The sequence below is a fragment of the Idiotropiscis lumnitzeri genome, chromosome 21 (genome assembly GCF_059441095.1).
Source record: "Idiotropiscis lumnitzeri isolate Australia: NSW breed Sydney's pygmy pipehorse chromosome 21, RoL_Ilum_1.0, whole genome shotgun sequence".
Classification (NCBI taxonomy): domain Eukaryota; kingdom Metazoa; phylum Chordata; class Actinopteri; order Syngnathiformes; family Syngnathidae; genus Idiotropiscis; species Idiotropiscis lumnitzeri.
In genome coordinates this window covers 851,710-875,591 of record NC_142411.1, presented here as the reverse complement: position 1 = coordinate 875,591, position 23,882 = coordinate 851,710, and the positions used below count along the sequence as shown (strand labels likewise).

The 23,882-nt window shown below is 48.8% G+C and overlaps 4 protein-coding genes across 11 annotated transcripts in view; 2 read left to right on the top strand and 2 right to left on the bottom strand.

The window, feature by feature from the left end:
* Positions 1–10,874, top strand: part of itsn2a (intersectin 2a) — a 17,832-nt gene extending 6,958 nt beyond the window's left edge. For 2 of the 3 annotated variants that reach the window (XM_088285647.1, XM_088285645.1), the window contains 32 exons: positions 166–329; positions 404–467; positions 527–664; positions 931–1,037; positions 1,129–1,379; positions 1,476–1,625; positions 1,704–1,844; positions 2,341–2,428; positions 2,494–2,633; positions 3,143–3,223; positions 3,775–4,001; positions 4,126–4,312; positions 4,382–4,527; positions 4,605–4,668; positions 5,176–5,261; positions 5,343–5,383; positions 5,455–5,621; positions 5,688–5,721; positions 5,788–5,915; positions 6,019–6,115; positions 6,267–6,458; positions 7,566–7,687; positions 7,910–8,016; positions 8,091–8,274; positions 8,452–8,550; positions 8,630–8,797; positions 8,865–9,077; positions 9,163–9,284; positions 9,467–9,549; positions 9,636–9,719; positions 9,845–10,018; positions 10,386–10,874. In XM_088285647.1, coding sequence (XP_088141773.1) covers positions 166–329; positions 404–467; positions 527–664; positions 931–1,037; positions 1,129–1,379; positions 1,476–1,625; positions 1,704–1,844; positions 2,341–2,428; positions 2,494–2,633; positions 3,143–3,223; positions 3,775–4,001; positions 4,126–4,312; positions 4,382–4,527; positions 4,605–4,668; positions 5,176–5,261; positions 5,343–5,383; positions 5,455–5,621; positions 5,688–5,721; positions 5,788–5,915; positions 6,019–6,115; positions 6,267–6,458; positions 7,566–7,687; positions 7,910–8,016; positions 8,091–8,274; positions 8,452–8,550; positions 8,630–8,797; positions 8,865–9,077; positions 9,163–9,284; positions 9,467–9,549; positions 9,636–9,719; positions 9,845–10,018; positions 10,386–10,540 — 4,204 coding nt within the window. In that variant the 3' untranslated portion in view covers positions 10,541–10,874. The remainder of the gene's footprint in view (positions 1–165; positions 330–403; positions 468–526; positions 665–930; positions 1,038–1,128; positions 1,380–1,475; positions 1,626–1,703; positions 1,845–2,340; positions 2,429–2,493; positions 2,634–3,142; positions 3,224–3,774; positions 4,002–4,125; positions 4,313–4,381; positions 4,528–4,604; positions 4,669–5,175; positions 5,262–5,342; positions 5,384–5,454; positions 5,622–5,687; positions 5,722–5,787; positions 5,916–6,018; positions 6,116–6,266; positions 6,459–7,565; positions 7,688–7,909; positions 8,017–8,090; positions 8,275–8,451; positions 8,551–8,629; positions 8,798–8,864; positions 9,078–9,162; positions 9,285–9,466; positions 9,550–9,635; positions 9,720–9,844; positions 10,019–10,385) is intronic. The other variant, XM_088285646.1, reaches the window with a different exon arrangement.
* fam228a (family with sequence similarity 228 member A) lies at positions 10,775–15,631 on the bottom strand. 3 transcript variants are annotated; one of them, XM_088285653.1, is made up of 9 exons: positions 15,474–15,631; positions 13,056–13,132; positions 12,612–12,782; positions 12,479–12,544; positions 11,867–12,061; positions 11,717–11,797; positions 11,560–11,635; positions 11,358–11,481; positions 10,775–11,062 (listed from the first exon to the last, which is right to left on the bottom strand). In XM_088285653.1, exons 2-9 carry the CDS (start codon positions 13,128–13,130, stop codon positions 10,981–10,983), a joined length of 870 nt encoding a protein of 289 aa, XP_088141779.1. In that variant the 5' UTR covers positions 13,131–13,132; positions 15,474–15,631; the 3' UTR covers positions 10,775–10,980. The 3 variants fall into 3 exon arrangements, with proteins under 3 accessions (XP_088141779.1, XP_088141778.1, XP_088141777.1); XM_088285652.1 differs by lacking the exon at positions 15,474–15,631 and adding an exon at positions 14,243–14,361; XM_088285651.1 differs by lacking the exon at positions 15,474–15,631 and adding an exon at positions 14,119–14,347.
* Positions 15,567–18,229, top strand: LOC148316270 (uncharacterized). Of its 2 annotated transcripts, XM_088285655.1 has the most exons (3): positions 15,567–15,784; positions 16,599–17,077; positions 18,013–18,229. In XM_088285655.1, exons 1-3 carry the CDS (start codon positions 15,721–15,723, stop codon positions 18,064–18,066), a joined length of 597 nt encoding a protein of 198 aa, XP_088141781.1. In that variant the 5' UTR covers positions 15,567–15,720; the 3' UTR covers positions 18,067–18,229. The 2 variants fall into 2 exon arrangements, with proteins under 2 accessions (XP_088141781.1, XP_088141782.1); XM_088285656.1 differs by having other exon boundaries at positions 15,583–15,784; positions 16,599–18,229.
* gnpat2 (glyceronephosphate O-acyltransferase 2) lies at positions 18,158–23,882 on the bottom strand. Of its 3 annotated transcripts, none has more exons than XM_088285649.1 (16): positions 23,683–23,882; positions 22,779–22,991; positions 22,533–22,709; positions 22,330–22,450; positions 22,011–22,138; positions 21,862–21,937; positions 21,469–21,620; positions 21,262–21,380; positions 20,728–20,969; positions 19,918–20,175; positions 19,765–19,844; positions 19,447–19,593; positions 19,289–19,388; positions 19,124–19,217; positions 18,967–19,025; positions 18,158–18,640 (listed from the first exon to the last, which is right to left on the bottom strand). In XM_088285649.1, the coding sequence occupies exons 1-16, from the start codon at positions 23,692–23,694 to the stop codon at positions 18,588–18,590; spliced, it is 2,031 nt and encodes a 676-aa protein (XP_088141775.1). In that variant the 5' UTR covers positions 23,695–23,882; the 3' UTR covers positions 18,158–18,587. The 3 variants fall into 3 exon arrangements, with proteins under 3 accessions (XP_088141775.1, XP_088141776.1, XP_088141774.1); XM_088285650.1 differs by having other exon boundaries at positions 22,330–22,459; positions 22,800–22,991; XM_088285648.1 differs by having other exon boundaries at positions 22,330–22,459; positions 23,683–23,881.

Below are 23,882 nucleotides of genomic sequence, written 5' to 3'. Positions count from 1 at the left end.
GATTTCAGACTCGCTTTTGGGTAACGTCATGAGCCAAAAGGACTTTTCAAACCCTGCAAAGTTCACCGTGAAAAATACTTTTCCAAAGAATGGTGCATGTTGACTGTTCTGCCGATCATTCTATGATACTTAGTCTTGCCTCTCGTTTTTCTTTGCTTTTTTGAGTTCCAACTCTTCCTCCACCACTTCACTGGCCAGCAACTCTCCCAAGACGGCGGCGGCGGTGGCGGCGGCGGGCTGCAACGACTGGGCCGTGCCTCAAGCGTCCAGACTCAAGTACCGGCAGCAGTTCAACACGCTGGACAAGCTCATGAGCGGCTACTTGTCAGGTGCGGCTAAAAAACAAAATGGCGGGCAAAGAGTCGTGTTCTTATGTTGTTGTTATTTTATTTTTTTTTTTTAGGCGCTCAAGTGAGAAACGCACTGATTGCATCCAACTTAACGCAAACTCAGCTGGCTACAATCTGGTGAGTTCAAGTTGCGTTTGTTTCCATTTGGTTCATTTCATCCCGAAAATTCTTTTCAGGAACCTGGCCGATGTGGACAAGGACGGCCAGCTGCGGGCCGACGAGTTCATCCTGGCGATGCATCTGGTGGACACGGCCAAGACGGGCCGCCCGCTTCCGCTCACCCTGCCCAAAGAGCTCATACCGCCTCCTCTGAGGTAACATGCCACCACAAACGGGCAGCAGTCATTGGTCAGGATTTCTCATACAACATTTGACGTGACGTGACACGTGCTGGTGCTGATGTCTGCTCCTCCGCAAGTGTGCCATCCACTCCGACTAAACTTGCGGCAATGATGAAACTGGCACTCCAAAACCAATCAACTTGTTTTGCTTTCAGCTCAGCAGGAGTCACCCGCATTCTCGCACCCGCAACGTATTCTAGCGTCCATCATTGACTCAATTTGGAACCCGTCTATTGCAGAGGAGGCCTCAAGTGCGGTGAGCTCATCAACGGCACCGGACCTTCCGGTAGCCCCTCTTTAATCGACGCGCTGGAGATAGAACCCATCCTGAAGAACAAGAGCGGTGGTATGTTTTTTTTTTGTACTGTCACACAAAGACCCTCGCAGAGTCACGTGGCGACCAATCCCTCGCAAGCTTTTTTTTTTTTTTCATGCAGTGTCCTTCGAGGACAAGCTGAAGGAGAACTTTGCACGGGGCAGCGCCGAGCTGGAAAAGCGAAGGCAGGCCCTGGAGGAGCAGCAGAGGAAGGAGCGAGAGCGCAGGGTCCGCGAAGAGAAGGAGGACAGGGAGCGGCGCGAGAGGGAGGCCCGCGAGAACGAGCAGCGACGCCGGCTGGAGGAGGAGCGCCAGCGCCAAGTGGAGCGCCAACGCGACCAAGAGCGGCTGAGGGAGATGGAGAGGAAGGAGGCGAGCGCCGCCGTGCTGCATTTGTAACGACACCCAAGAGTCCTCGAGGACCACATTGGTTGCAAAGCAGTTTTTAGAATTGTCTGGTGGCCGCAGGCAGCCAAGCAAGAGCTGGAACGCCAGCGTCGGGAGCAGTGGCAGCGCAGCCGCAAGGAGGAGCTGAGCAGGACGCGAGAGGGCGAGCAACAGGAAGTCTGTCAGCTCCGAGCCAAGAAGAAAAGTCTGGAATTGGAACTGGAAGCCGTGGTGAGGCCCGCGCTCCTCCGTCTTGGCTCCGAGCAGCTAGCGGACGGACGGCTAACACGTCGGCTTTCCGCTGCGCAGGGCAACAAGCACGAGCAGATCTCGGACCGCCTCCGCGACGCACAGAGCAAGAAACGCGTCCGGAAGGCCGAAGTGGAGCTCATCAACCAGAAGCGAGACGCTCGCATTGCGGAGATCAACGCGCTGCAGCTTCAGTTTGAGGTGCAAACAAACAAACTTAATTGTACCGTGTGGAAAAATCTGCAAAAGAAAGTTTCCTTGATTTTGGAAGCTAAAGAGTTTATTCTGAGTTTAGGCATGCAATATTGGACATATTTACACAACTAGATGAGTTATTATAATTCACTTCAAGTTTTTTTTCCTTTGTCCTCAATTTACTGCATACGAGGAAAAAAAGAATACAATTTTATAGATTATTGTATTTATTATTTTGAGGCATTGTAACTTTTTTATCATTACAATAACTTACAAATATATTTAAATGTGTACTATTTATTTTCATCATCAGTCCAAGCATTTTTGTTATTTCAAATATTTGAAAAATATTTAGTTTTTAATGAACGCTCTGAGACTCTGATCAGAAAAAAATAATCAATTTTTGTGCTGATTATTTTTTGTTTGAAATTTGAATTTCTCGCACCACTTAGTATGTAAATAATCACTATTCCCTTTTTTTTCTGCCGTGTGCTTGCCGCAGGATTGGCAGATGAAGCTCACCTTGCTGGTTCCTGAGCACCAGAAGCTGAGTGAGACGCTGCGCCACATGAACTGCAACACAAACTTCCGTAAGTCCCCCGAAAGTTGTCTCGCACATCTTGCGGCTCTTCATTCCTTGCGCTGGATCTCGCAGCGGTGACGTTGGCCTCGCTGGCCGCCAACGTGAGCGACAAAAGCGGCAACTGCCGCAAGCTGAAGGAGCAGCTGGACGCCCTGCAGAAGGAAACCACAGACAAGCTGGCACAGATGGAACAATGCCACAAACAAGTCACGGTCAGTGCGGTGCATGAGATTCAAGGTTGATATTTTGGTGGAAGGGCACTGAGATGACATGCGTGACCTTTGACCCTGGATGTGCCACCATTTTTATAAAAAAAACGAAAAACAAAACTGTCATTTGGATCTTCAAAATCGACATTGATCTTTTATAACGTACTTGTACTTTAGTGCAAGTTCAAAATAACCCTGAAGCGACGCCTCATTTCAATTTCATTGGCTCGTATGCAAATTATGCTGTGTAAGTACTAGAGAAGTTTTAGTATTAAAAACACATGTCACTTTAATTGTTGAATTCACATTTTACGGTCATTTTTAATTCCTGTGAGCCTCACCAAAAATGACGCGGGTCAATTGTGTGTTTTGTTTCTTTCACTGCTCTGCTTGGAAGCGCTTCGTAACTCCTTTCTCTTCTTTTTCCTCCTAATCGTGCTTCCCGGATGCCGTTTGTGGCCACTTTTTAACTCGCATCCTTCCCTCCATGTCACACTTTGGCATGACGCCAGCTTGACGACATGGATGACTGTCTCCTGTGTGCGCTTCTGTCTCTGCTCGCCTGTCTCAGCCAACTCTTTCTTCTCTTCAAGGTTCTCTCTCGTTTTGTTTGTCTTGGACAATGTTTTCTTTAGCGCCTCCTTCATGTTCATATTGTAAACCACGTAGTCGCCGTGTCTAGCATGAGTTAGACCCATAAAAAAAACGTCTCAAGAAGCCATGCTGCAAAAAAAGACAGGAAGTCTGCCATTATATTTTGATCGGGTGATTTTTGGCTAATTCCAAACAGACGTCCTCCAAACAAAATACAGCCCCTGAAGCCAGTTTTTGTGAGCAACATGAAATTTAACGGTCATGTCTACCATGAGTATCCATCCATCATCTGTTCCCGCTTCTCCTCACGAGGGTCGGGGGCGTGCTGGAGCCTTTACCAGCCATCTTCGGGCAATAGGCGGCGTACACCCCGTTTTCTGACTAACACGACAAATCTTGTCACACGTGCGCCACCTCGTGGTCACAAACAACACACTCGAGCTAGAGCACGCAATGCATCGCCTCACACGCTGCTTTATTATTATTGTACGTCTCTGATCATATAGAGCACGTTTCCATGACAACCACTAACGTTGTGCGGCCCCGTCAGGAGCTGAGGGAGAAGCAAGCCAAACAGCAGTCCGTCCTGGACGACTTGCGGCGCGTCAAGGAGGAGAAGCTGCGGGAGTTGAAGAGACGCAGGGAAGAGGAAGAGGAGCGGCGGCGGAGGAGGATGGCCGAAGAAGAAAGACGGAGCAGGGAGGAAGAGGAGCGGCGGGAGAGACGACAGAAAGAGGAAGAGGAGCGTGAGCGGCGGCGAAAAGAGGAGGAAGCCAGGTAGAGAGAACATCCAGCATTGCTCGGTTGAAACAAAAAGAACTGCTGAAGTTTAACGCTACTACTTTACTGATGTGTCATGCATGTGACATTTGTGACGGCAAGGAACATTCTCTCTCCACAGGCATGCAAAGCTGGAGCAGGAGAGGATGGAGAGGGAGGAGGAGGTACGTCGGCGGGAGGAAGAGGAGAAAAAGGGGCAGGCACAAGAGGCTCCGGCAGGCCTCGGCGTGGCGCTTTACAAAGCGCTGTACTCCTTCGCGGCTCGCAACAAGGACGAGCTGAGCATCGACGCAGACGGCCTCATCGAGGTTGCTTTGTTTGTTTGTTTGCTTTGAACAAAGCGACGCAGACGATTGTGACGCGCCAAGTGTCCGCAGGTGGACGAGCAGGCGCTGGGCGAGCCGGGCTGGCTGTGCGGGCGCTACCGTGGAAACAAGGGCTGGTTCCCTCACAGTTACGCCGAGAAACAGACCGAGACGGGCCCCTGGTCGACTTCCCGTCCGCTGCCGCTTCCCGTCTCCGGGTAGACCAAAAATCCCCCGACACAAAATGTGGCAGCCCAAGCACTTTTTAACGGCGTTTTCTCATCTTTCCATTCAGAGTCCCAGATGGCGAAGTGAGAGGCGACAATGGCGCCCCTCCCCTCCGATCAGACACGTCACAGGTCACTTTCTCAACACATCTGTGTCGTCACACACATTTTAGCCGTGCTTTTGCAGCTCAGCGTTAGAGCGACCTGGTCCATTTAGACGGACACACTACACGCAAGCAGCCAACTGTTTTTCGCACTCGAGCAAACCACACATAGCTCGACTGGACACTTTATTAGGTACACGTGCATATTCTCAAGCAGGCGTGCCGACGTCCGGTCCTGCAGAGCTCCGATGCAGCCTCATTTATCACCCTGATCACTTGAATTAGGTTTGCTGGAGGAGGGAGACATCTAGAAGGACCGGACTGGGGCACCACTGTCCCAAAGACACCAATGACCAGAAAGCATTTGCTTTGACCCACTGCACAATTCTAACAACAAAACTGTTGTAAAAAGCCTTGAAAATGTTTACAGTGAATTGAGTTGTCAAGCAATTAATGGGCTGATTTGAAAAATAGAAAAAAAAATGATTGCAAAAGCAGACAACTGCAAGAAACTAACTGTAACTGTGGCCCTCAGTTTCCAGCCACCTGGTCACCCAGCGACAGCGCCTCCTCCGACACAAACCTCAACCTCCTGTTCAGCGAGAGTGAAATGGGCACAGAGTATGACGACACACACGCACACACCACATCAGTCTCTGACAGTCCAACAGTTGAGCTAACCACATGTCGCTGTTGTTCAAGCACGGAGCCGCCGGAGGGAGCCGACAGCGTTCAACTTGAAGGTGAGGCAAACATTCAAAAGCTTTGCCGTCACCTCCGACTCAACGCCTCCTCATGTTGTTGGTCAAAACAGAGTATGTGGCGCTGTACACGTACGAGAGCCCTGAAGCGGGCGACCTCACCTTTGAGGAGGGCGACGTGGTGGCGGTGACCGAGCGGGAAGGCGAGTGGTGGCGAGGGTGCATCGGCGAACAATCCGGCGTTTTCCCGTCCAACTATGTGAGACCTGTGGAGCCAGAGGTAACTTGAGTTGGTGTGCAAGTACTGCAACATCTTGCCGTCCAACCGTTCTTTTTTTTTTTTTAGGCGTCAAGACCTGGCGGGCCGACCAAGAAGCTTGGTAAGAATACAAAACTCAAATACTCACACGACTCTGAATTGCAACGTGCTCTTCTCTGGTCTGCAGAGCTCGCCCAAGCCGTCGCTTCCTCTGCCATCGTTGCCCCGACCATGTATCAGCTGCATTTGTCTCCCGGACAACTAATTGTGGTCCTGGCCAAGAACTCAACTGGCTGGTGGTTGGGAGAACTACAGGTCGGTGACAACGGAACCACCTTCATTAAGAAGTCCTTCAAATGGAATTGATCAGCTTTTTTTGTTTGCAAACAAATTCCATTAGCGTTGTCTCTTCGCACAGGCTCGTGGCAAGAAGCGTCAGAGAGGCTGGGTTCAGTCCTCCCACGTCAAGCTTCTCGGACCCTCCGGCAACAAGTCGTCCCCCTCGCCTCTGCCAGGTCACAAAACATTTCGCGTTCGCCGCCGTATTCGGTAGTCGACCGAAAGTGAAGAGAGATTCGTAGCGTCACTCGAGTTCATTGACCTTCAGCTGGATGTCAAGGCCGCGGAATAGACACGAAAAGGACTTTGCGTTTGGTATCGCCGCAGTGTGCAAAGTCATCGCCATGTACGACTACACGGCGGCCAATGCTGACGAGCTGAGCTTCTCCAAAGGTCGGCTCATCAACGTCTTGGACAAGACCAACCCGGATTGGTGGAAAGGGGAGGCCGACGGCGTTACGGGCCTGCTGCCCACCAACTACGTCAAGATGACCACCGAGTCCGACCCCAGTCAGCAATGTGAGTCCACCAAATGTCTTTCAAACGCCACAAATAACCACGCAACGAGTCGTATACGGACGTGAAAAATGTCTGCCGGCAAAATACAAGAAAATGCTCATCGATTTCTAAACGTTTGAGGTCAAATTTAATTCATCTGGACATTTTGGTTTTGTCAAATGACGATAATGAGGCTTTATTCAACATCGGAATCTCGCGGTCGTGTTGAACAAGCCTCAACTTGTCCTGTGTTCAATTAGCGGCCATGTAACATTGACATCCGCATGATTAATATGAGCGCATGTGCGTGCCTGAGCCCCGCATGAATATTCCTGCTATATTAATGTCTCTGCTCTCTGCCTCATCTCACTCACCGCCCCCTCCTCCTGCTTCATCTCTCCTTTGTTCCCTCTGTAGGACAAACTGGGGGCTTTCCTGTCCTCCTCCTCCTCCTCCTCCTCCTCCTCCTCCACCCTCCCTCTTCCTCCTCCTTCTCTTCTTCTTCACCTTAGCGCAACCCGGAATCCCGGCCACCTGCGTGAACAGAACCAGCCTGGCCCCTTTTTTTTTTTTTACAGGACTTTTGCCTCTTTCGTCTACTGCACATTTTCTTCAACTCACTTTAAAAAAAAGATTCTTGCCAAAAATGATCCTTTAAAATAAGCAACTTTAATTCTAAAAAAGCAAATAACCATTTGAAACTGGAAGCGACGTTATTAGATGCCTGCAAATCAAAAGTGAGAATTATTAATTATTAATTAAGTGTTTTTATTTTTCTAACCTAACAGCCTTACTCATGCAGACCAATGTGAACGTTTCCTAATCATCTGATAGTGGCATGGAATAATACGACATAACGTGACTGACTGTCATTCAATTGGACTTTACACTCGAGTGTGACATCACCAGCAGAAGAGAGTTGTCTTCCACTTTGCTCTTTGCCTCCATTCCGTCCGGCCTATGCAATCGCGAAAGGTGCTCACGTTCACTTGCCCGCTCCGCGACAGTATGTGCCTCACTTGTGGAAACGACATGACTCACACAGCTGATAATAAAGGAAGGTTTGAACACTAGTTGCATATTGTGTGTGTCCCCGTGTGCACGTACGTGTGTGTGTGTGTGTCAAAGGGTGCGCAGACCTGATGAGCCTGGACACAATGAGCCCCCAAGAAAGGAAGAGGCAGGGTTACATCCATGAGCTCATCCACACGGAGGAGACGTACGTGGACGACCTGGAGCTGGTGTTGGAGGTCTGCGCGCACAAGCACGCGCACATGCACGCACTCAAACACAAACGCATGAAATCAGCATTGCAACACATGGGAAAATTCAATTAAATATATAAACAAAACATTTTCTATCAAAATCATCTATTTCTTAGAGTGTTAGTTGTACTTTAACAATAGAGGCATACAAATGGTGAAATGCTTTTAATAATCCGATTTGAATTGGAGCAATTTTGTGTTTGCCAGGTGTTCCACAAGCCAATGTCAGAATCGGGGCGACTAACTGAAGCGGAGATGGCCGTCATTTTTGTCAACTGGCGAGAGCTCATCATGTGCAACACCAAACTGCTCAAGTGAGTACGCCGTCGACGCTCGCGACGCGGTCCACGTGCACGCCTCGTGGCTTCCATGCGTTGGGCGCTTTCAGGGCGCTGCGCGTGCGCAAGAAGACGGGCGGCGACAACATGCCGGTGCAGCTGATCGGGGAGCTGCTGGCGTCGGAGTTGACGCACATGCAGCCTTACGTCCGCTTCTGCTCTTGCCAGCTCAACGCCGCCGCCCTGCTGCAGAGCAAAACGCACAACCAGCCGGAATTCAAGGACTTCCTCAAAGTACGACTGGTCTCACACGCACACGCATTTTATTCATGAAGTAACTAAAACAAAGCTTTATCAGGGGAGGGTCAATCAAACGGCATCGTTGCTCACGAGTGAAAAGCATGTATCGACTTGGATTTCTATTTTTGGAAAATAGTGTCAAAACTTTTTCGTCTCCTCCTCGTGGAGCAGAAGATCGCCACCAACTACCGCTGTAAAGGAATGCCTCTTTCCAGCTTCCTCCTCAAGCCCATGCAGAGAATCACACGCTACCCTCTGCTCATCAAGAACGTACGTACGGAGAGAGGACGCTCCTTTCGGCCCTTCGTCCTCTCGCTCTTCTTGAATGTCGCGTATGGTGTCGCTTTAGATCCTGGAGCACACGCCCGACCACCATGCGGACCAATCGCCCCTGAGGGAGGCTCTGGAGCGGGCCGAGGAGTTGTGCTCGCAAGTCAATGAGGGCGTCAGGGAGAAGGAGAACTCGGATCGCCTCGAGTGGATCCAGAGCCACGTGCAATGCGACGGCGCCATCGAGGTGAGAGGCTTGGAAAAGTCGCTCTCGGTTCGCCACGTGACGCTTGTGTCGGGTGTGCCGTTGTCAGAACTTGGCGTTTAACTCGCTGACTAATTGCCTGGGACCGCGCAAGCTGCTGCACAGCGGCCGTCTGCACAAGAGCAAGAGCAGCCGGGAATTATGGGCCTTTCTTTTCAACGACTTCCTGCTCATGACGCAGAGCGCCAAATCCTTGTCCTCCTCCGGGCCCGACAAGCTGTTTAGTCCCAAGAGCGGCATCCAGCTCAAGATGTACAAGACGGTGAGCAAGCGCAGTCGCGCGCGTGCGTGTGTGCGTGTGCGTGATGTCACTTGCCTCACTTGTTTGGTCTTTATTTTGTCAACAGCCGTTGTTCCTGAACGAGGTTTTGGTCAAAATGCCGCCGGACCCGTCGAGCGATGAGCCGCTCTTCCTCGTCTCGCACATCGACCGCGTCTACTCGCTCAGGACAGACACCTTGAATGAAAGGTGATCGCGCTCACACTGGACAACACTTGAAAGTAAAAAGTAGCAGACTTTTACAATTATTAATGGGCCTCATTAAGATGTGACCCACCCCGTCTGTGAAAAAGTGACTTTTGTGACTCTTCGCCGCACATCATGGCCGATCATGAACAGTCCGTTTCTGCCGCGCCGCTCGTTTTTGTCAGGGCGGCGTGGGTTCAGAAAATCAAAGTGGCGTCCGAGCTTTTCATCGAGACGGAGAAGAAAAAACGTGAGAAGGCATATCAAGGTCAGACATGCCCGCCTTCATTTTTGTCCACTGTTGTCTTTTAATGCGATGTTTCGTTCACGTTTGCATGTTGTCCTTTTTTGTAGCCCGCTCTTTGAAGACCAGCGGCATCGGCAGGCTACTGGTGACAGTTTCTGAAGCTCAAGAGCTCAAAGCTTGCAAGCCCAACGGTAAGAATCATAAATGTAATAATTATAGTTGTAGCGACTAGCCGCAAATGCAAATGAAAAATAAACATGCGGCTCGTACGAGAGTCCCTGAAGAGAGTTGATGGTGGCCTTTTCCCTCGTCGTAGGCAAGAGCAACCCTTACTGCGAGCTGACCATGGGCGCCCAGTGCTACACGTCACGAGCCGCGAGCAACACACTGAACCCCAAGTGGAACTTCAACTGCCAGTTCTTCGTCAAAGACCTCTACCAGGATGTCCTGTGCATCACCGTCTTTGAGAAGGACCAGTTCTCGCCGGATGGCAAGTGGACTCGTTTGTGCAAAGCTTCATTGGCTCGAATGCGTTCCCAGTCACTTGCCAAGATGCAGGGTTCGATTCTGGCTCCGTTCTTCCTGTGTGGAGTTTGCATGTTCCCTGTGCCCGCGTGGCTTTTCTGCGGGTGCTCCGGATTGGCTGGCAACCGGTTGAGGGTTAGCCCCACCTACTGCCCTGAAAACATCTGCGATAGTCTAGCACGCCCGCAACCCTCGTGAGGAGAAGTGGCTCGGATAATTAGGACAAATAGGATAATAGTGCAAACTGTAGTTAACATTTAACACTGCTGGACAAGATGTAAGAATGCCAGCGAGTCACTTTCTGCCTCTCTTCTCCTTCTATCCTTCATTAGACTTCCTGGGCCGTACGGAGGTTCCCGTGGCGACCATCAAAAAGGAAATGGAGAGCAAAGGCGCCGCTGGTCGCCGCCTGCTGCTCCACGAAGTCCCCACTGGGGAAGTCTGGGTCAAGCTGGACCTGCAGCTCTACGACCCGGCACCCAAATGATGTCATATAATCAGTGCCTTCAAATTGTTGCGATCTTGTCCAGGAAATGTGAATTGTGTTGGCAGCACATTGGAATTTTTTTGAAGTATGATCACAACCTGTGGACCTGTTTGCACTTGCAGGCCACAATATTAGGTACACCTACACCACCCATTCACAAGTAAGAGTTCAGGGATAGAAAATGTCAAATATATTTCACTCTGTTATGAATAATTGACGACATGCTTTTATTAATATGTTGGATAAAGTTCTAGCTTGCAGAAAACAGAAAGTGGGGAAAAAGTCAACATGTTGAATGAATAAATTGTTGTGTACATTGCACATATCGACAGTCCTCGTTGTCAGGGCTTTGTTCTTAGCGGCAGCGTGCGTGTGTAGTGCTGAGTGGTTGATTAAACGCTTTTCAGTGATATTCAAGTATGAAGTGAAGAAAGCACTACTCATCTGGAGAACCAGCAGCCGCCGAGGTGGCACGTCCCGTCCAGAGCGGACATCTCCCGTATGTGGTACGGTATGTCCAGGCTGTACGACACGTGATGACGAGTTATTAACGTAATGCTCATCGATGATTTTTTTTCCCACATAGCTTTTAGATTCTTTGCCGTGTCAAACTCAATTCTGTCGAGGGCCACATAGTTTGCTCCGGAGGGCCATGAAGACTGAAAATGTGGCTGAATTATCACTTGAAACTTTCTAAAAGAGAGCTACTGTACATCATGAGATCTGCAAAGAGCGACCAGTTTCAACAAATGTGCGCAAATTACCTTCGGTTCTTTCGACTGAAGAATGAGACAGTGATCATGTGTGTGAGTGGTACCTCGTCCTGGTGCGGTCCGTGATGCTTCTTTTGTCTTCTGACTGCTCGGTGAGCGAGTCTACAACATCCGTCACAGAGCCACCACCTTGGTCTTGGTTCTGACTGATCCACTTGTACTGACACCCTAAATGGAAAAATTCTTGACGGAGTATGTATATATATGTGATGTGACATGCGACCACTGACGGACAAAACTTGCTACCTGCTTCACAGCGAGTCTTCCTGGTCTTGACCCTCTCGTAATTTAATTCCTGATCCTTCAGCTCGGCCTTCCTCAACTGTGTGGGAATGTCGTCAACACGGACACACATTTTGATAAAACTTCAGTTCTCCGTCAAAACAAATCCAACGCAACTCACCTTGCACTTGTGTGGCTTTTTGCCGTGGAGGAGGTACGGATTGTATTGATTCAGGTCACACGTATCCAGAAACACGTAGCTCTGAAAGCGACAGACAAGGTGAGCCCAAACACTCCTCACGAGACCCGAGTCGGCTAATCATCGACAGACCTTCACGTTTCCGTGATTGAGGAATTGCTGGTACAAGTTCTGGCGCATCTTGATCTCCACCGGGTTGCAGACGGCCATGTGGTGGTCCAGCTTCTTTTGGAAAGCACCCCACACGTCCTCGTGCACGCACTTGCGCATCACCTCCCTCCTCATCATCTTGCCTTCATCCTGCACACTCAGGAAAGTCTGCAGCTCCTGCACGGCGACAACACATCACATTGACGTGACCGTTTTGTTTAGCACGTCACGAAGCTTGTAACTCAGTTTACTTCAGTTTTCCACATTGAAATGAATTCAATTACACATAATACATCCAAGCAGCCCATCAAATATTTTTCTTTTGTGTTTTTAATAAAGAAAAGAGTTGTGGATTGAATTTATCTAAAATTATATTAAACAATATTGTAAGAATCGACAGAGGACTGCCATGTAGCCGAACACATTGGCAACTATCTGAGATGGAAGAAAACGGATAAATTCATCGATCGAATGCTGAGTCCACAAATGCAACATTCATCAGAATACCCTGTTTAAACAAGTGGCCGCACATACACTGAATTCTGGCAAAAAATAATAAAAAAAGAGGAGGAGGGGTCTTTCCACGTGCGTTACCGTTTCTGTGTCCAGTAAAGGTCTAATCAGTTCTTTAGCCTCTTGAATTTCAGCCTCCATTTTCACCTGAAAGCAAAATGTAACGCTTAATTAACGACGTCATCTCAGTGAGGAGTGCAGCATCGTGCAGTACCTGCAGTCGCCTGGTGGAGGTGTAAGAGAGGGTGCCTCGCCGAAACCTGTATCCATGTACAGGAGCTGTAGTGTCATCTCGTTTATTCAGTTTAACGCACCCGCTAGAGTTCCTCTTCTTCACCGGCGCACTCGGTTGCACTTCGGGGCGCGGACACTTGGCCTCTTCCGCCTGTAATCAAAATCAGAATGCCCTTTATTGTCATTACACACAGTGTACAACGACATATGAGCGCTCCCTCAAACAAAACGAAAAAGTGCACTGGTTGCATTGTGAAGGAACCGCGGCTGGCCAAAATAGCCAAATACAAAATAAAGTGACGGACAAGATGTAGTGATTAAAAAAAAGAGAATGAATTCCATAATATTCAAAACTTTTCTAAAGCAACCACTAGCATGACGTAGCAATATGACACTTTTTTTTGGGGCTTTGGCACTGACCTACCTCATTTGCCAGAAATTGGATATTGAATGGTATGTGGTAGGTGATGACGCCATCATTGTTCTTCTTTGGCCGCATGTCTGAATAGAAAATACATGGTACACTTTAAAAATCTGCTTCATTCTATGACATTTTCACTCATTTATTTCAAACCGTTTCATGGCGTGAATGCTTGAAATGTTCAGATTCAACATTGCAACATTCCTCGAAACTTTCTGCTGCTCGGCTCCACGTTACATTGTAGTTGTAGCAAGCAAGGTTTAGGATTCCAAAATAGGGCTTCAAACCGAGATTAGGTTTTCAAAATTGTTTCCGGCCAGGATTCAGGTTTCACATTAGCCTTGGTCAGTATTTGTCATTCACATTTTCAAACATGATTCAAGGTAAGGTTTTCAAGTCAAGTGTTGGGGTTTTGTGACACGGTTAGGGATTCAAAATAAGACCTTCTAGCCACCGTTCAGGTTGCAGGTTGGGGTTTGTAGTTCGTGTTTCGCGCCAGGTTTGGTTTCCAAAATAGGGATTCAAGTCAGAAGTTAGGGTTAGAGTTTCAAAGTTAGGTTTCAGGACAAGGATTTGGGCTTTTAAAATAAGATTTCGAGCCAGGGTTAGGGTTTAAAAATTGTTTCAGCCATGGTTCGGCTTTTAGGGAATGCTAAACTAAGCTAGATAATTAAGGTTTTGAAATCATGTTAGGGTTTTAAGCAAGTGGTACGGTTTCAACTGAAAAAAAGAAGTGTGTTTCCTTGATAGTGAGCTCCTTCCTTGTGCATTTCACACCGTCCCTATTTCTTAGCTTCCCACACTCCTTTCCAAGTAAGAATATTTCAAAACTGTAAAGGTTGCCTCCTTTAGTTCAAAATTGACATTCAGGTGTGACATTTGATGAATAGGGTTAGCTAGCTAGCAACTCATTAACAGCTGGTGCCGCTTTAAATATCTCCGTTATTTCTCTTTAATCTCCCTTTTACATTTTAGAACACAGAACGTAATGTATGAAGTGACGTCAAATTGTTTTCTTAATTCGGCGAATGAGCATAAAAAATGAAAATGAATCAATGTTACTAGCCTGCTAAATTCGCCGTGACGACATAGCTCCCGCCACTTCCGAACCAACATCTCCCATGATGCATTGCGCTAGTCTCTAACCTCCTTCGAAAACAAGTCGAGCGATACCAAAAAAAACAACACACCAGATTTCAGGTTTCAGCACTTTTTCAACTCTCTGTCGAAGAGGGAGAAACTTTTCTTCCTTCCTTACGTCCTTCCTTGCTGGCGTTTAGTGGAAGTGCGCACGTGCCCCGTTTTCGTGACAACTTCATGACGTCACACCTTGCGACAAAGCCCGGTCATGTCTGTCAACCAAACTTTAAAGCGAGTAACCAGTGACACTTCCTCCCCAAATGTTCAATTTTAAACTCTATTTGTTGTGATTTCATTTAATATTAGGGTCCTTCTAGAAATTAGGCGTCAAATTAAAAAAATGAAAACATTTATTTTGTAATTATCCTAATGTTTTCAAGAAAACTGACAAACTATGAATGTGATTTGATTTGTCCATCTTAGCCATCAAGTTTGGTAGTCATTTAATACAATACAATACAACTTTATTGATAAAGCGCATTTCACAACAGCTGGAGCTGTAACAATGCACTTTAAGAGCAATTTAATTTGTTGGTCCACACACTATTCAGGTATGGCCTTGCAAAAACATGATAACAAAATTCTCATTAGTGAACCACATACGTACAATGCGTGCTCAAAATGCACACTTGCGGCAGCTGTGGGTGGCAATGAGCTCCATTTATATTTACTTCAGTTTACTTTCCGGATACATTGCACTATAATCATAATAGCTTGAATGCAACAGATTTTACTGTTACTTGTGTAATTTTGCGAAGAACAATGTTTTTACTCTTATTATATTGAGTTGCATGCCGCTGGCTATACTTATTTATATATATTTTATTTTTATTACATTTATTTTAGTTACAATGGTGATTTTTCAATCAGAAAAAAAATGCACTCAAAAGAATTGTACTCCCCAGGAAGTTCGAATGTCAAGGTAACAGGTTCGCAATAGGTCAGGGGGCTGACAGGCTTTGGATGACCCCAGTGAACATGCTTTCTTTTTTTAAATAATTTATTGTGTTGACTGATTGTGTTAAACGTTTGCCAATCAGTAACAAGATTGATAAGGAAGACGCCTCAATGTCCCATGAAAGTTTTATGAGAGAATTATTAGAATACCGTAACTCGCGTGACGCGTCGGTATGACATCACTGACAACCACCTCGTTCCTCCTCAAGTTTAAAAGACTAAAGTAAAGATGGAACAACGTGAGCGAGTGCTATTAGAAGACGCAGTGGTCTGAGGGAGTCTTGACAAGCTCGTCGTCCTTGAATGAGTACGGCAGTTTGGCACCTCGTGCGTCCTGCAGGTGTCTCCGTCCGTCCGTCGTCCGTCCGTCCGTCCGTCCGTCGCCATCGTCCACGCGCTGCACACGCCCCACGATCAACCGCGATCAGCCGCGATCAGCCATCTGAACATGTGAGGGCGTCAAATGCGTCAGCACCATTAGATTGTCATCGCAAGTCAACTTTTTTTTCTTTCGCTTTCTCTTTGCCTGCTTTTGTTGGCTTTCCACCGCCCGCGAGGAAAAGCGGCTCACATGGATTGGTTCACCTCTTTAGCAGCCTCGATTGTCCTCCTGTGGATTTTCTGCTTTATAGACGGTAAGACGTCCACAATGACTTTTGTATCTATTTTGTGATATTTTACGTTGCCAGGTTACAGTTTGTGGAAAGGACGGGAGGCCAAGAGTGCAAAAATAAGGAGCTTTCATTTTCGAAACGCACAATAGTAATTTTGATTTTGCTTTATTTGTTATATAGCTTGTATCTCGACTTCATACTTTATGGTTTAGTTTGTAATGTATGGTACTGTGTAATTGAGTGTTGCATTTGGGACTTAAATACATTTCTTAAATCATATCTGAAGCAAACATGTCATTTTCGTGATTTTGTATTAGAAATGAAATATTTCAAAATGCCAGGATTTTTTTCTCTTTCGGGTTTTGAGGGCGAAAATCATTTCTAGAGGAGTTTATCTGGCGCTACACAGATTTCTGACTGCTACAGCGCCACCTAGCCACGATGCAGCGCCACATACTTAATACATACAAAACTGATACTCATGTTTGTCATACTTTGTGTCTCTTTTTATTGGAAAAAATGCGCGAAAGTATGTATGAGAGGAAAAAATAGAAAAACTAAGTCAGACAACTCCTTTTACTCAGCAAAACGTGAATATGATTTTTTATACCGTCCGAAAACAAATATGCACCTAAAATACCTTCCCTCTTTTGTTGTGTTTGTACTGAGAAGGAACAAGCTCGCTCGCGTTGGTTCCGTCTCCAACGTCAAATGTTGCGCTTCGCGTGCTCGGGTGACTTCACATGAGACTTTAATGCTATGTGACATTAGTCACCGCATCAGATTAGACTCCAATCTGAGCGGGCCACTTCCTAATCTGTCCCTTATCGGCCAGGCAACGCCGTGCTGGAGCTGCGTCTGCTCTTCCACGCCCTGACCAAGGCGGTGTGCCACCTGTACCTGGCCCTGCTGCCCCTGCGCCGCGCCGCCGCCCACTTCAGCGACTGCGTGCGCCACCTGCTGGCCAGCGGCCATCAGCACGACGCGTCGCCGTCCCCGCCGCCGACGGGCCGCGCGTGCACGCTGCACCTCCTGGAGGGCGCGTGCGTGCTGTGCGAGACCATGCCCAACCTGCTGGCAGCGGCGCTGAGCTTGGGCTCGGCGCTGTGCCACGGCCTGCAGGGCGGCGCCTTCGTGCTGGCGGCGACGCTGCGCGCCATTCAGCTCAACCTCTTCTCGCAGATGAACGGCGAGCGCGAGCGCTGGGACAAAGAACGCCACCGCGCCAAGGAAGGCGAGAAGAGGCTCAACTCTAAAGTGCTCGAGTACATCTCCGTGTTTTGCCAGGACCCCGTCAGCGCTCTGCGCATCAAGGTGGACGTGCCGCCAGTGTACAGATAATCCTGCCCGCGGACGAGCGCGTGCCCACCCGACGCTCTCTTTTTGGTACACGTGCGGCCGCTGGGAGGGTGGAAAAGCGAATCAAACCCCTACAACATGTGTTCGATTAATTCAAGATTTATAATTGCCAATAGATGCCATAAAATGGCGGCAAAGCCAAACTACTTTTGTCTAAATGAAGCTCCTCAACGCCGCTCTACTTAGTTCCACACTGAAGTGTGATTGCTTCTTTCGTGACTTGTGTACATTGTGTCAGAAAAGTTACAGGACTGGTTTTTGCAAAGAACATTTTTCCAATTCCAAATTACATGGCCTTTTCACCTGCGCTCGATTTCTTGGTGTGCACCGCAGGGAAGCGCCACAGCGGTTACCCGGCCCGGTTGCGACAAACAGTTGGCTGGCTAGCGATGCATACAAAATAAATGTATCTTCTTGGATAGTCGGCTGGCGTGCGCCTTGTTGTCAGCCGCGAGCGCACTTACGGCACAGACGAAAGGCAGAAGAGCAAATGAGAACAAAAAAAAGGACCAACGAGACAGCTAGCGTTTGGACTGCGACTTTTTGCTGGTGGAGCGCCTCATTGTCAGTTTGCAAAAAAACAACAAAAGAATTGCGGATATCTTTTCGGGGGAACCGACCTGTGGGGATGTGTCGTCATCAGAAGCATGCCCGATGAAGCAGCTTTCATTTTCACTTGACACGTTTAAACAATCCAATTTCTTTCCCCAATGGCCTCAATCGTGGTTGCGTTGGAATCTTACCCACTTCGCTTGGGAAACGAGAGCTCACTGCACATCTCGGTCCATCTTGAATTTTGCCGAGCTTCGTTGCTATTCGCTTCGCAAAAGCCGTTTGTAATATTTTCAAGTTGACGCAGAGCTAAATAAGAATTCATTTTGGCGGCGCAGGTGTACCGAGCAAAGTGTCGGCTGGGCCAACTGGCACTCAACGAGGCCTTCTAACTGCAATGCGGGCAGTGATCAACGGTGAACTTTGCCCTCTGGGAGACGACGACGACATCCAAGTGAAAACAAAAAGACGGTTCATCCATGGTGCATTTTGTTATGCCTGTTTTACATTTATTGAAATGGAAAGAAGTCCAACAAATAAAAGTCTCAAATGCAAGCAGTTTTGATTGCTTATGATTTTTGACATGAGGCCTTTTTAGCCGCCGCTCGACATGCCAACACGTCACCCGAATACATTCGTAATATTCCAAGCAACGGCATCGAGAAATAAAAAAGATGATCTTTATTCTTTTGTTATTCTGGCGACATTCCAAATGAATTGTCATTTTTTTCTTTTCAAAATCTAGAATCCAAAAGTCATTCTTTTAAAGTCCGACAATCATGAAGTCCTGAAAAGAACGCGACGCATGAAGAAGAAAAAAAAAAGAGGAGGAGCAGCAAAGGGTCAAGTGGAGGTGAGAGCGTAAATCGCAAACGTGGTCTCGGTGCTGAGGCTGGCCGCGTTCCAGCGGAGACTAAAGTCTTGCGTCAGGTTCGGTCTGGAGCATCTGGGGACGGATTTGCCCAGCTAGAGACGACAAAAACACTTGCGTGAGTTTCACGGCCAGCCAAGATTTCACGTTGGAAAATGTCACGGCACACCGCTTAGCAAATTGGTTGACAAAAAAAAAAAGTGGCTAATTTGTTGTATGTACCTTCCGTGAAAGAGCATTTGGTTGAGAATTGAACAAAAACCGTTCATCTAATAGCTGTCTATTTTGGAGGGTTGAAATAATCGACATTCGATAAACAAGCGGAAGGCGTCATTTTGCAGCACAACATGCTCTGTAAGCGCTGTCAACTTTGAACGGCAATAAAACGAGGCTTTCCCGTTTTAGATTTCCCCATTCTTACAGAGTGCGCGTTGTATTCGTCTCACGGCGTCTTTATCCACGCTGTACACCTTCTCTGACCTGTAAACGGCCAACAAGACAAAACGCTCAAGCAGCCTGGAGACAAAATGAGCTTAGAAGCCAAACAGGTTTTTTCGCCGGCTAATCTCATTACTCACGCCTTCAACTTGGTGACGGCCGCCAACCTCCGGAGGGCCGCCAGGACGTTCTTCTGCATGTCGGACGAGAGCGTCTCGTAGGTGTGGAGCTGGCCTGCGCCACGGAGACAAAGCTGAGAGGAAGTGGGCTTGCGCTTGGCGATGGCGGCGGGCGGCGCTCCTCACCTGACAGGATGAGCTCGGTCGCCAGACTCCTCACGGCGGGAAGGAAGTCTTGCTCCGCGATGACGTGAGCGACCCGCTCACGGAGGAACGTCAACATGACCTCGACGACAAACGCGCGCATCAACCTCACGTGCGAAGCGGCCCGATGCAAAACGTACCAGGTAGGAGTCGACGAAGGGCTTCAAAAGCGCCCGCAGGAAGGACAGAACCTCCGCCGCGTCTCCCTCGGAGGGCGTCACTTCCTGAACGTCGGCGACGGCGAGGGCGCCGCATTTCTTCAAGAGGTGGCACGCCTCCTCAAAGTCCTGAAAACACACCGTCGCTTCAAATCGATTTGATCAAATGAAAAACGTCACCGTCCTGTCGGAAAGCACCAAATGCGAAGCAACGCGAGGTTTTGCGGAACGTGGTGGGGCGCCGCCCCTGACGTTGGCCACGCCCAGCGTTCGGCCACACTTGCTCAAACAATCGTTTACCTCTTCGGCTTTGCCGGGAACGAAGATGAATTCACTTCTGAAGACGTCTTGGAGGAAGCGGAAGGACGCAAAGATCTCATCTGCGATGAGACGAGAGCATCGTTTGCATCCACGTTGCCATGGAAACCGGTTCGCATGCGCACTCGCGCTCACTTCTCCGGACGCTCCGGCAAAGACTCAAGGCCGTGGCCAGCAGGGCAGGCCGGACAAAAAGGTGCAGCGACTGGTTGCGGTAGGACGCCATCATCAACATGGCCGCCGCCATCTTGGCCACGCCATCCTCGGCGCTGATTGGCCGCCGGCCCGCCACCGCGTCCTCCACGACCAGGAAAACACGGCGCGCCTTGACGCGAACCGAGGACGAATGGAGCGCCACGGCTGACGACATCACGTCCAGGTTGGGGGCGTGTCCTGAAAGTTTGACATATTGAAACAAATTCACGACATTTCGACTCTCCGCAAACACACGAAAAAAATGCTGAGGGCCACACACACGTTTCGGCTCTCGTGACACATTTGATGACAAATCATTGTCAGCGCCGGCAAACAGGAAAGTTGCGAACTACGTTTTGAAATGGAGCGAGTTAAGCTAGTGACGAAACGTAACAAGTTCTGCCTCGTTGGTCACGTGCGACTCGTGAACTTAAGCGACTGACGTGAGACGGTTGAGAGGGTCGCGCTTGGGATCAGCGCGGTAATCTCAGCCAACGTCCTGGGACGTAAGTGAGTGTGAGCGCTTGTGCCAACTCACATTCGTCTAATCTGTCTGATCTCGCTCAAAGCTGCAAAGTGTCCAGAAGTTGCAACCTTGCCTTGCCATGCTCTCAAGATCATTTGTCTTGAGCCGGATGTAAAAGGAGCAATGGCGCCACCCAGTGGCCATTTTGGGTGCGCAGGCCAGAAGGTGCTATCTTGTCGCATTTGGCTGATTGGAAATTTGGAAATTAATTCGTTTGGACCCACCAGGCCAGTGGAGTCGCGCTCCAAAACTCAGCGCCAACTTCTTGAGCCAGAGCGTCCTGTCGACGAGGCGTGGCCACGGCAGGCCCGTTTGGGTCAGGACCGAGGCCGGCCGCTGCAGCAGCACGCAGGCCATGAGGGACCAGGCGCTGCTGAAGGAAGCCCGCTCTTGGGTGCGCACGAGCACATGAGCCAGCCGGTCCAAACACGCCCGCTTCTCCTCTGAGGGCGTCTCGCCAACGTCTCTGTGGAAACGCCACACGAAGGACAAACAACTCCAGGAGGAAAAAGTCATCGAGTTTGGTACCGAATCCTTTCACTATTTTGCAGGAAGTTGCATGGAAATGTGTGAAATACATTATTGATATAAAAAGTCAAAGTCCAATGCCTCGGTGACGACGGCAGGCTAACAGCGCTTCGGATGCGAGCTGACCCGCCCACAGGTGGGGCGCGAGTTGAGTAAGTTTGTCGCGTTTGGTTTCAGAACTTTGCGAAGCACTGACGTCATTCGGACCGCGAAACGATCGGACGACTCACGTGGATACGAGCGGCTCCATCTTCCCGTGAAAAAGTTGTCGGGCCGACACGGGCCGACCAAAGTTGACGTGCATGCAGCCGTAATCCTCACGAAGGACCCTGGCGGCCTTGAGCAGACCCTGCGGACGAGAACCCGACGTCAACTTTTCCTCCTCGTGACCAAGAAGCCGAGGCGAGCGACACCGATCCGAACGCGACGTCGCGCACCAGCGTGCTTTCTTTGGGCTTGGGGATGCCGAGGAGCTCGCGGGCGAGCAGGGATTCTTCGAGAAGGCGGTCGTAGCTCAAGCTGACGGGAACCAACGTGACGTCGTCGAGCTCGCCTTTGAAGTAAGGATCCAGCACCATCTGCAACATTCCTGTGCGTGCAAACAGACACCATTGGCGTCGACTGCGCCAACTGATCAAACATTTTTGTTCCAAATTGTTTTTTCAGACCATCTTCCGCAAATAATGCCTCAAGTCTTTTTTTTCCTCATTTTCAGGAAACGCCAAAAACTAAAACGTATTTAAACAGAGTAGAGACTAAATTGTGATCTTCATTTAAAAAAAAAAATCCAGCTACAATTTATTGTGCAACATTGATTTAAAATGACTCACCTAATTTGGGCGTCAAGGATTTTAACGAGCGACTCCGGTAGCCTTCGATGTAAAATTCCACCGGCGCGAATCCTGTCTACGGAAAATATAAGACAAACAAGTCAATACATTTGTACACACTCAATATTTCAAACAGAAACGAGTCCTACCCTGACCAAACTTTTCACATATTCCGACAGCACTTCACAGTACAGCCTGTTGGAGGCGATGTTGCGCCGAATGTAGAACGCTCCGCAGCGACGCAGCATCTCGCCCATCAACTTCATCCCAGCGAGAGCTGCAGAGTTGAGGGTTCAAGAACAAGCAAATATTAGTTGCTATTGGATATTTATTTTGCGGGAGAGGCAAATGCGGGAGTGACTCGCCAAATGCACAAGATTGAAGTTTTCCATTTGTTTCATGAGGAAAAAAAATTGACAAAGCGACCGCTCGTAACTTGAAAAATTGGAAAGCCCAGTCGTAACTTACCCAGTCCAGAAGCAATGACGGGTAGCGGCATGTCGTAGGTAAACATAATGTAGGAGATGATTAAAAAGTCGGTGTAGCTCCGGTGGTTCGGCAACAGGATGACGGGTGTGTCCTTCAGCACCTGCTGAAGCTGCAAAGGTCAAAATGTTTCAAAGAGCGCAAAATGAATTGGCCATGTGTGCGTCGGCGTCAAATGTAGCGACCGTGTGGAGCGCGTCCATGTTGACGTAGACGTGGGAGAAGATGCGCTTGAGCACTTTGCTCAGCATGAAGCCCATCAGACGCACGAAGCCCAGCTGCAAATTTTGCGACATCTCCTCCAAAATGGCGGCCGCCTCTGCTCTCACCGTATCTGGTGATGACCCCGTCTCCATGGCAACCTAAGGAACATGCAAGGAACATTTTTTTTTGGGAGAACTTTCCTGTGTCGCTTTGGGCTGCAAACCCACCTCGACCACCACGCGGCGTACATTGTGAGAGGCCAGCACAGCCGCGTTCAGTTGACTGGAGGAGAAGGGCTTTGCCCCTCCGTAGGGGTGGGGCCTGAAGCTCCTGAGGGCGTGGCCTATGTCACTGCTCCGCCTCCTTGCCTCCAGTATGTCCACCATGTCCTCTTCATCATCGTCGTCATCGTGAATGCCGAGCTGCACGAACTTCCAATGCTGCCAGTCACCACATCATTGTTACTTGAGATTTAATACAGGGCGGGGATTTGATTGTGTTCAATCGGTAAGGTCGCAACAAAAGGACACATGAGGGAGTGCCCCACGTCAAACGTTTCAGTAAATAACGAGTGACAACCATTCCACTAGTGGCACACAAATATTGCTCCACTTGTAGATGGAAATGAGGCAGATTATTTCCCTAAAATGTAGCGATTGCAGTTAACGTCCACAAGGGCGCGCCAAAGACATTCCTAATGAATCAAAGCCTAGAGCTTCACGAATAAAGGCGACAGCAAAAGTTGGTCGAGGCAGAAAAGAGGCGCCCAGAAATGACAAATCACGTACTACATCGTTCTACTTACAACGTCAATTGCACACAACACGAGATGGCTGAGAAAGTGTGAAGATCTCACAACTTCCGCTCTCGCTTCAAACTGACCAGTGCACTTGAAGTATACTGCGCATGTTTTCCGGGTGTCATTGTGACGTAGGCGACGTCTCTTAAAGGCCCAGCAAAGAAATTCGCATAATATGAAAAATGTGACATTAGAGTAAAGTCGCGTAAAGCCGTTGACGGGGGAAATTGCATGTTTGTCGCCACGTGCTGACAATGACTAAATGGGGGGGGAAAGACGAATGTGTTTGTTGGAGCAGACGCAACTGTTCCACGTGACTTTGTTCTCCTTACCCCGTTTTCCATCTTTTCTCTTGTTGGCCGTCCAGAAAGTGTCGTCGAAGCGGTTCCGGTACCGAGTCGTCCGTGTTGGTTGTTCTAACGTGAAACTCGACCAAAAATGCACACAAACACTTGAAGAAGCAGAAGTGAAAAAACGCCAGCAGACCTTCCGCGTTTTGTGAAAGAGGGTCGCTCGTAAATACTTTCACTTT

Excerpts from the sequence above, each read along its gene's own strand:
- fam228a (XM_088285651.1), bottom strand. The coding sequence starts at position 14,182 with ATGCATCATGGGAGATGTTGGTTCGGAAGTGGCGGGAGCTATGTCGTC. Across the intron at positions 12,062-12,478 it reads CTTTACTGGACACAGAAACG|GAGCTGCAGACTTTCCTGAG; the intron begins GTAACGCACGTG and ends GTCGCCGTGCAG. Across the intron at positions 11,636-11,716 it reads AAAAGCCACACAAGTGCAAG|TTGAGGAAGGCCGAGCTGAA; the intron begins GTGAGTTGCGTT and ends ATTCCCACACAG.
- LOC148316270 (XM_088285655.1), top strand. The coding sequence starts at position 15,721 with ATGGATTGGTTCACCTCTTTAGCAGCCTCGATTGTCCTCCTGTGGATT. Across the intron at positions 15,785-16,598 it reads GATTTTCTGCTTTATAGACG|GCAACGCCGTGCTGGAGCTG; the intron begins GTAAGACGTCCA and ends CTTATCGGCCAG. Across the intron at positions 17,078-18,012 it reads TCAGCGCTCTGCGCATCAAG|GTGTACCGAGCAAAGTGTCG; the intron begins GTGGACGTGCCG and ends TTGGCGGCGCAG.
- gnpat2 (XM_088285648.1), bottom strand. Across the intron at positions 20,176-20,727 it reads AGCGCGACTCCACTGGCCTG|GACACGCCCCCAACCTGGAC; the intron begins GTGGGTCCAAAC and ends TCAAACTTTCAG. Across the intron at positions 18,641-18,966 it reads ACGAATACAACGCGCACTCT|CTGGGCAAATCCGTCCCCAG; the intron begins GTAAGAATGGGG and ends TGTCGTCTCTAG.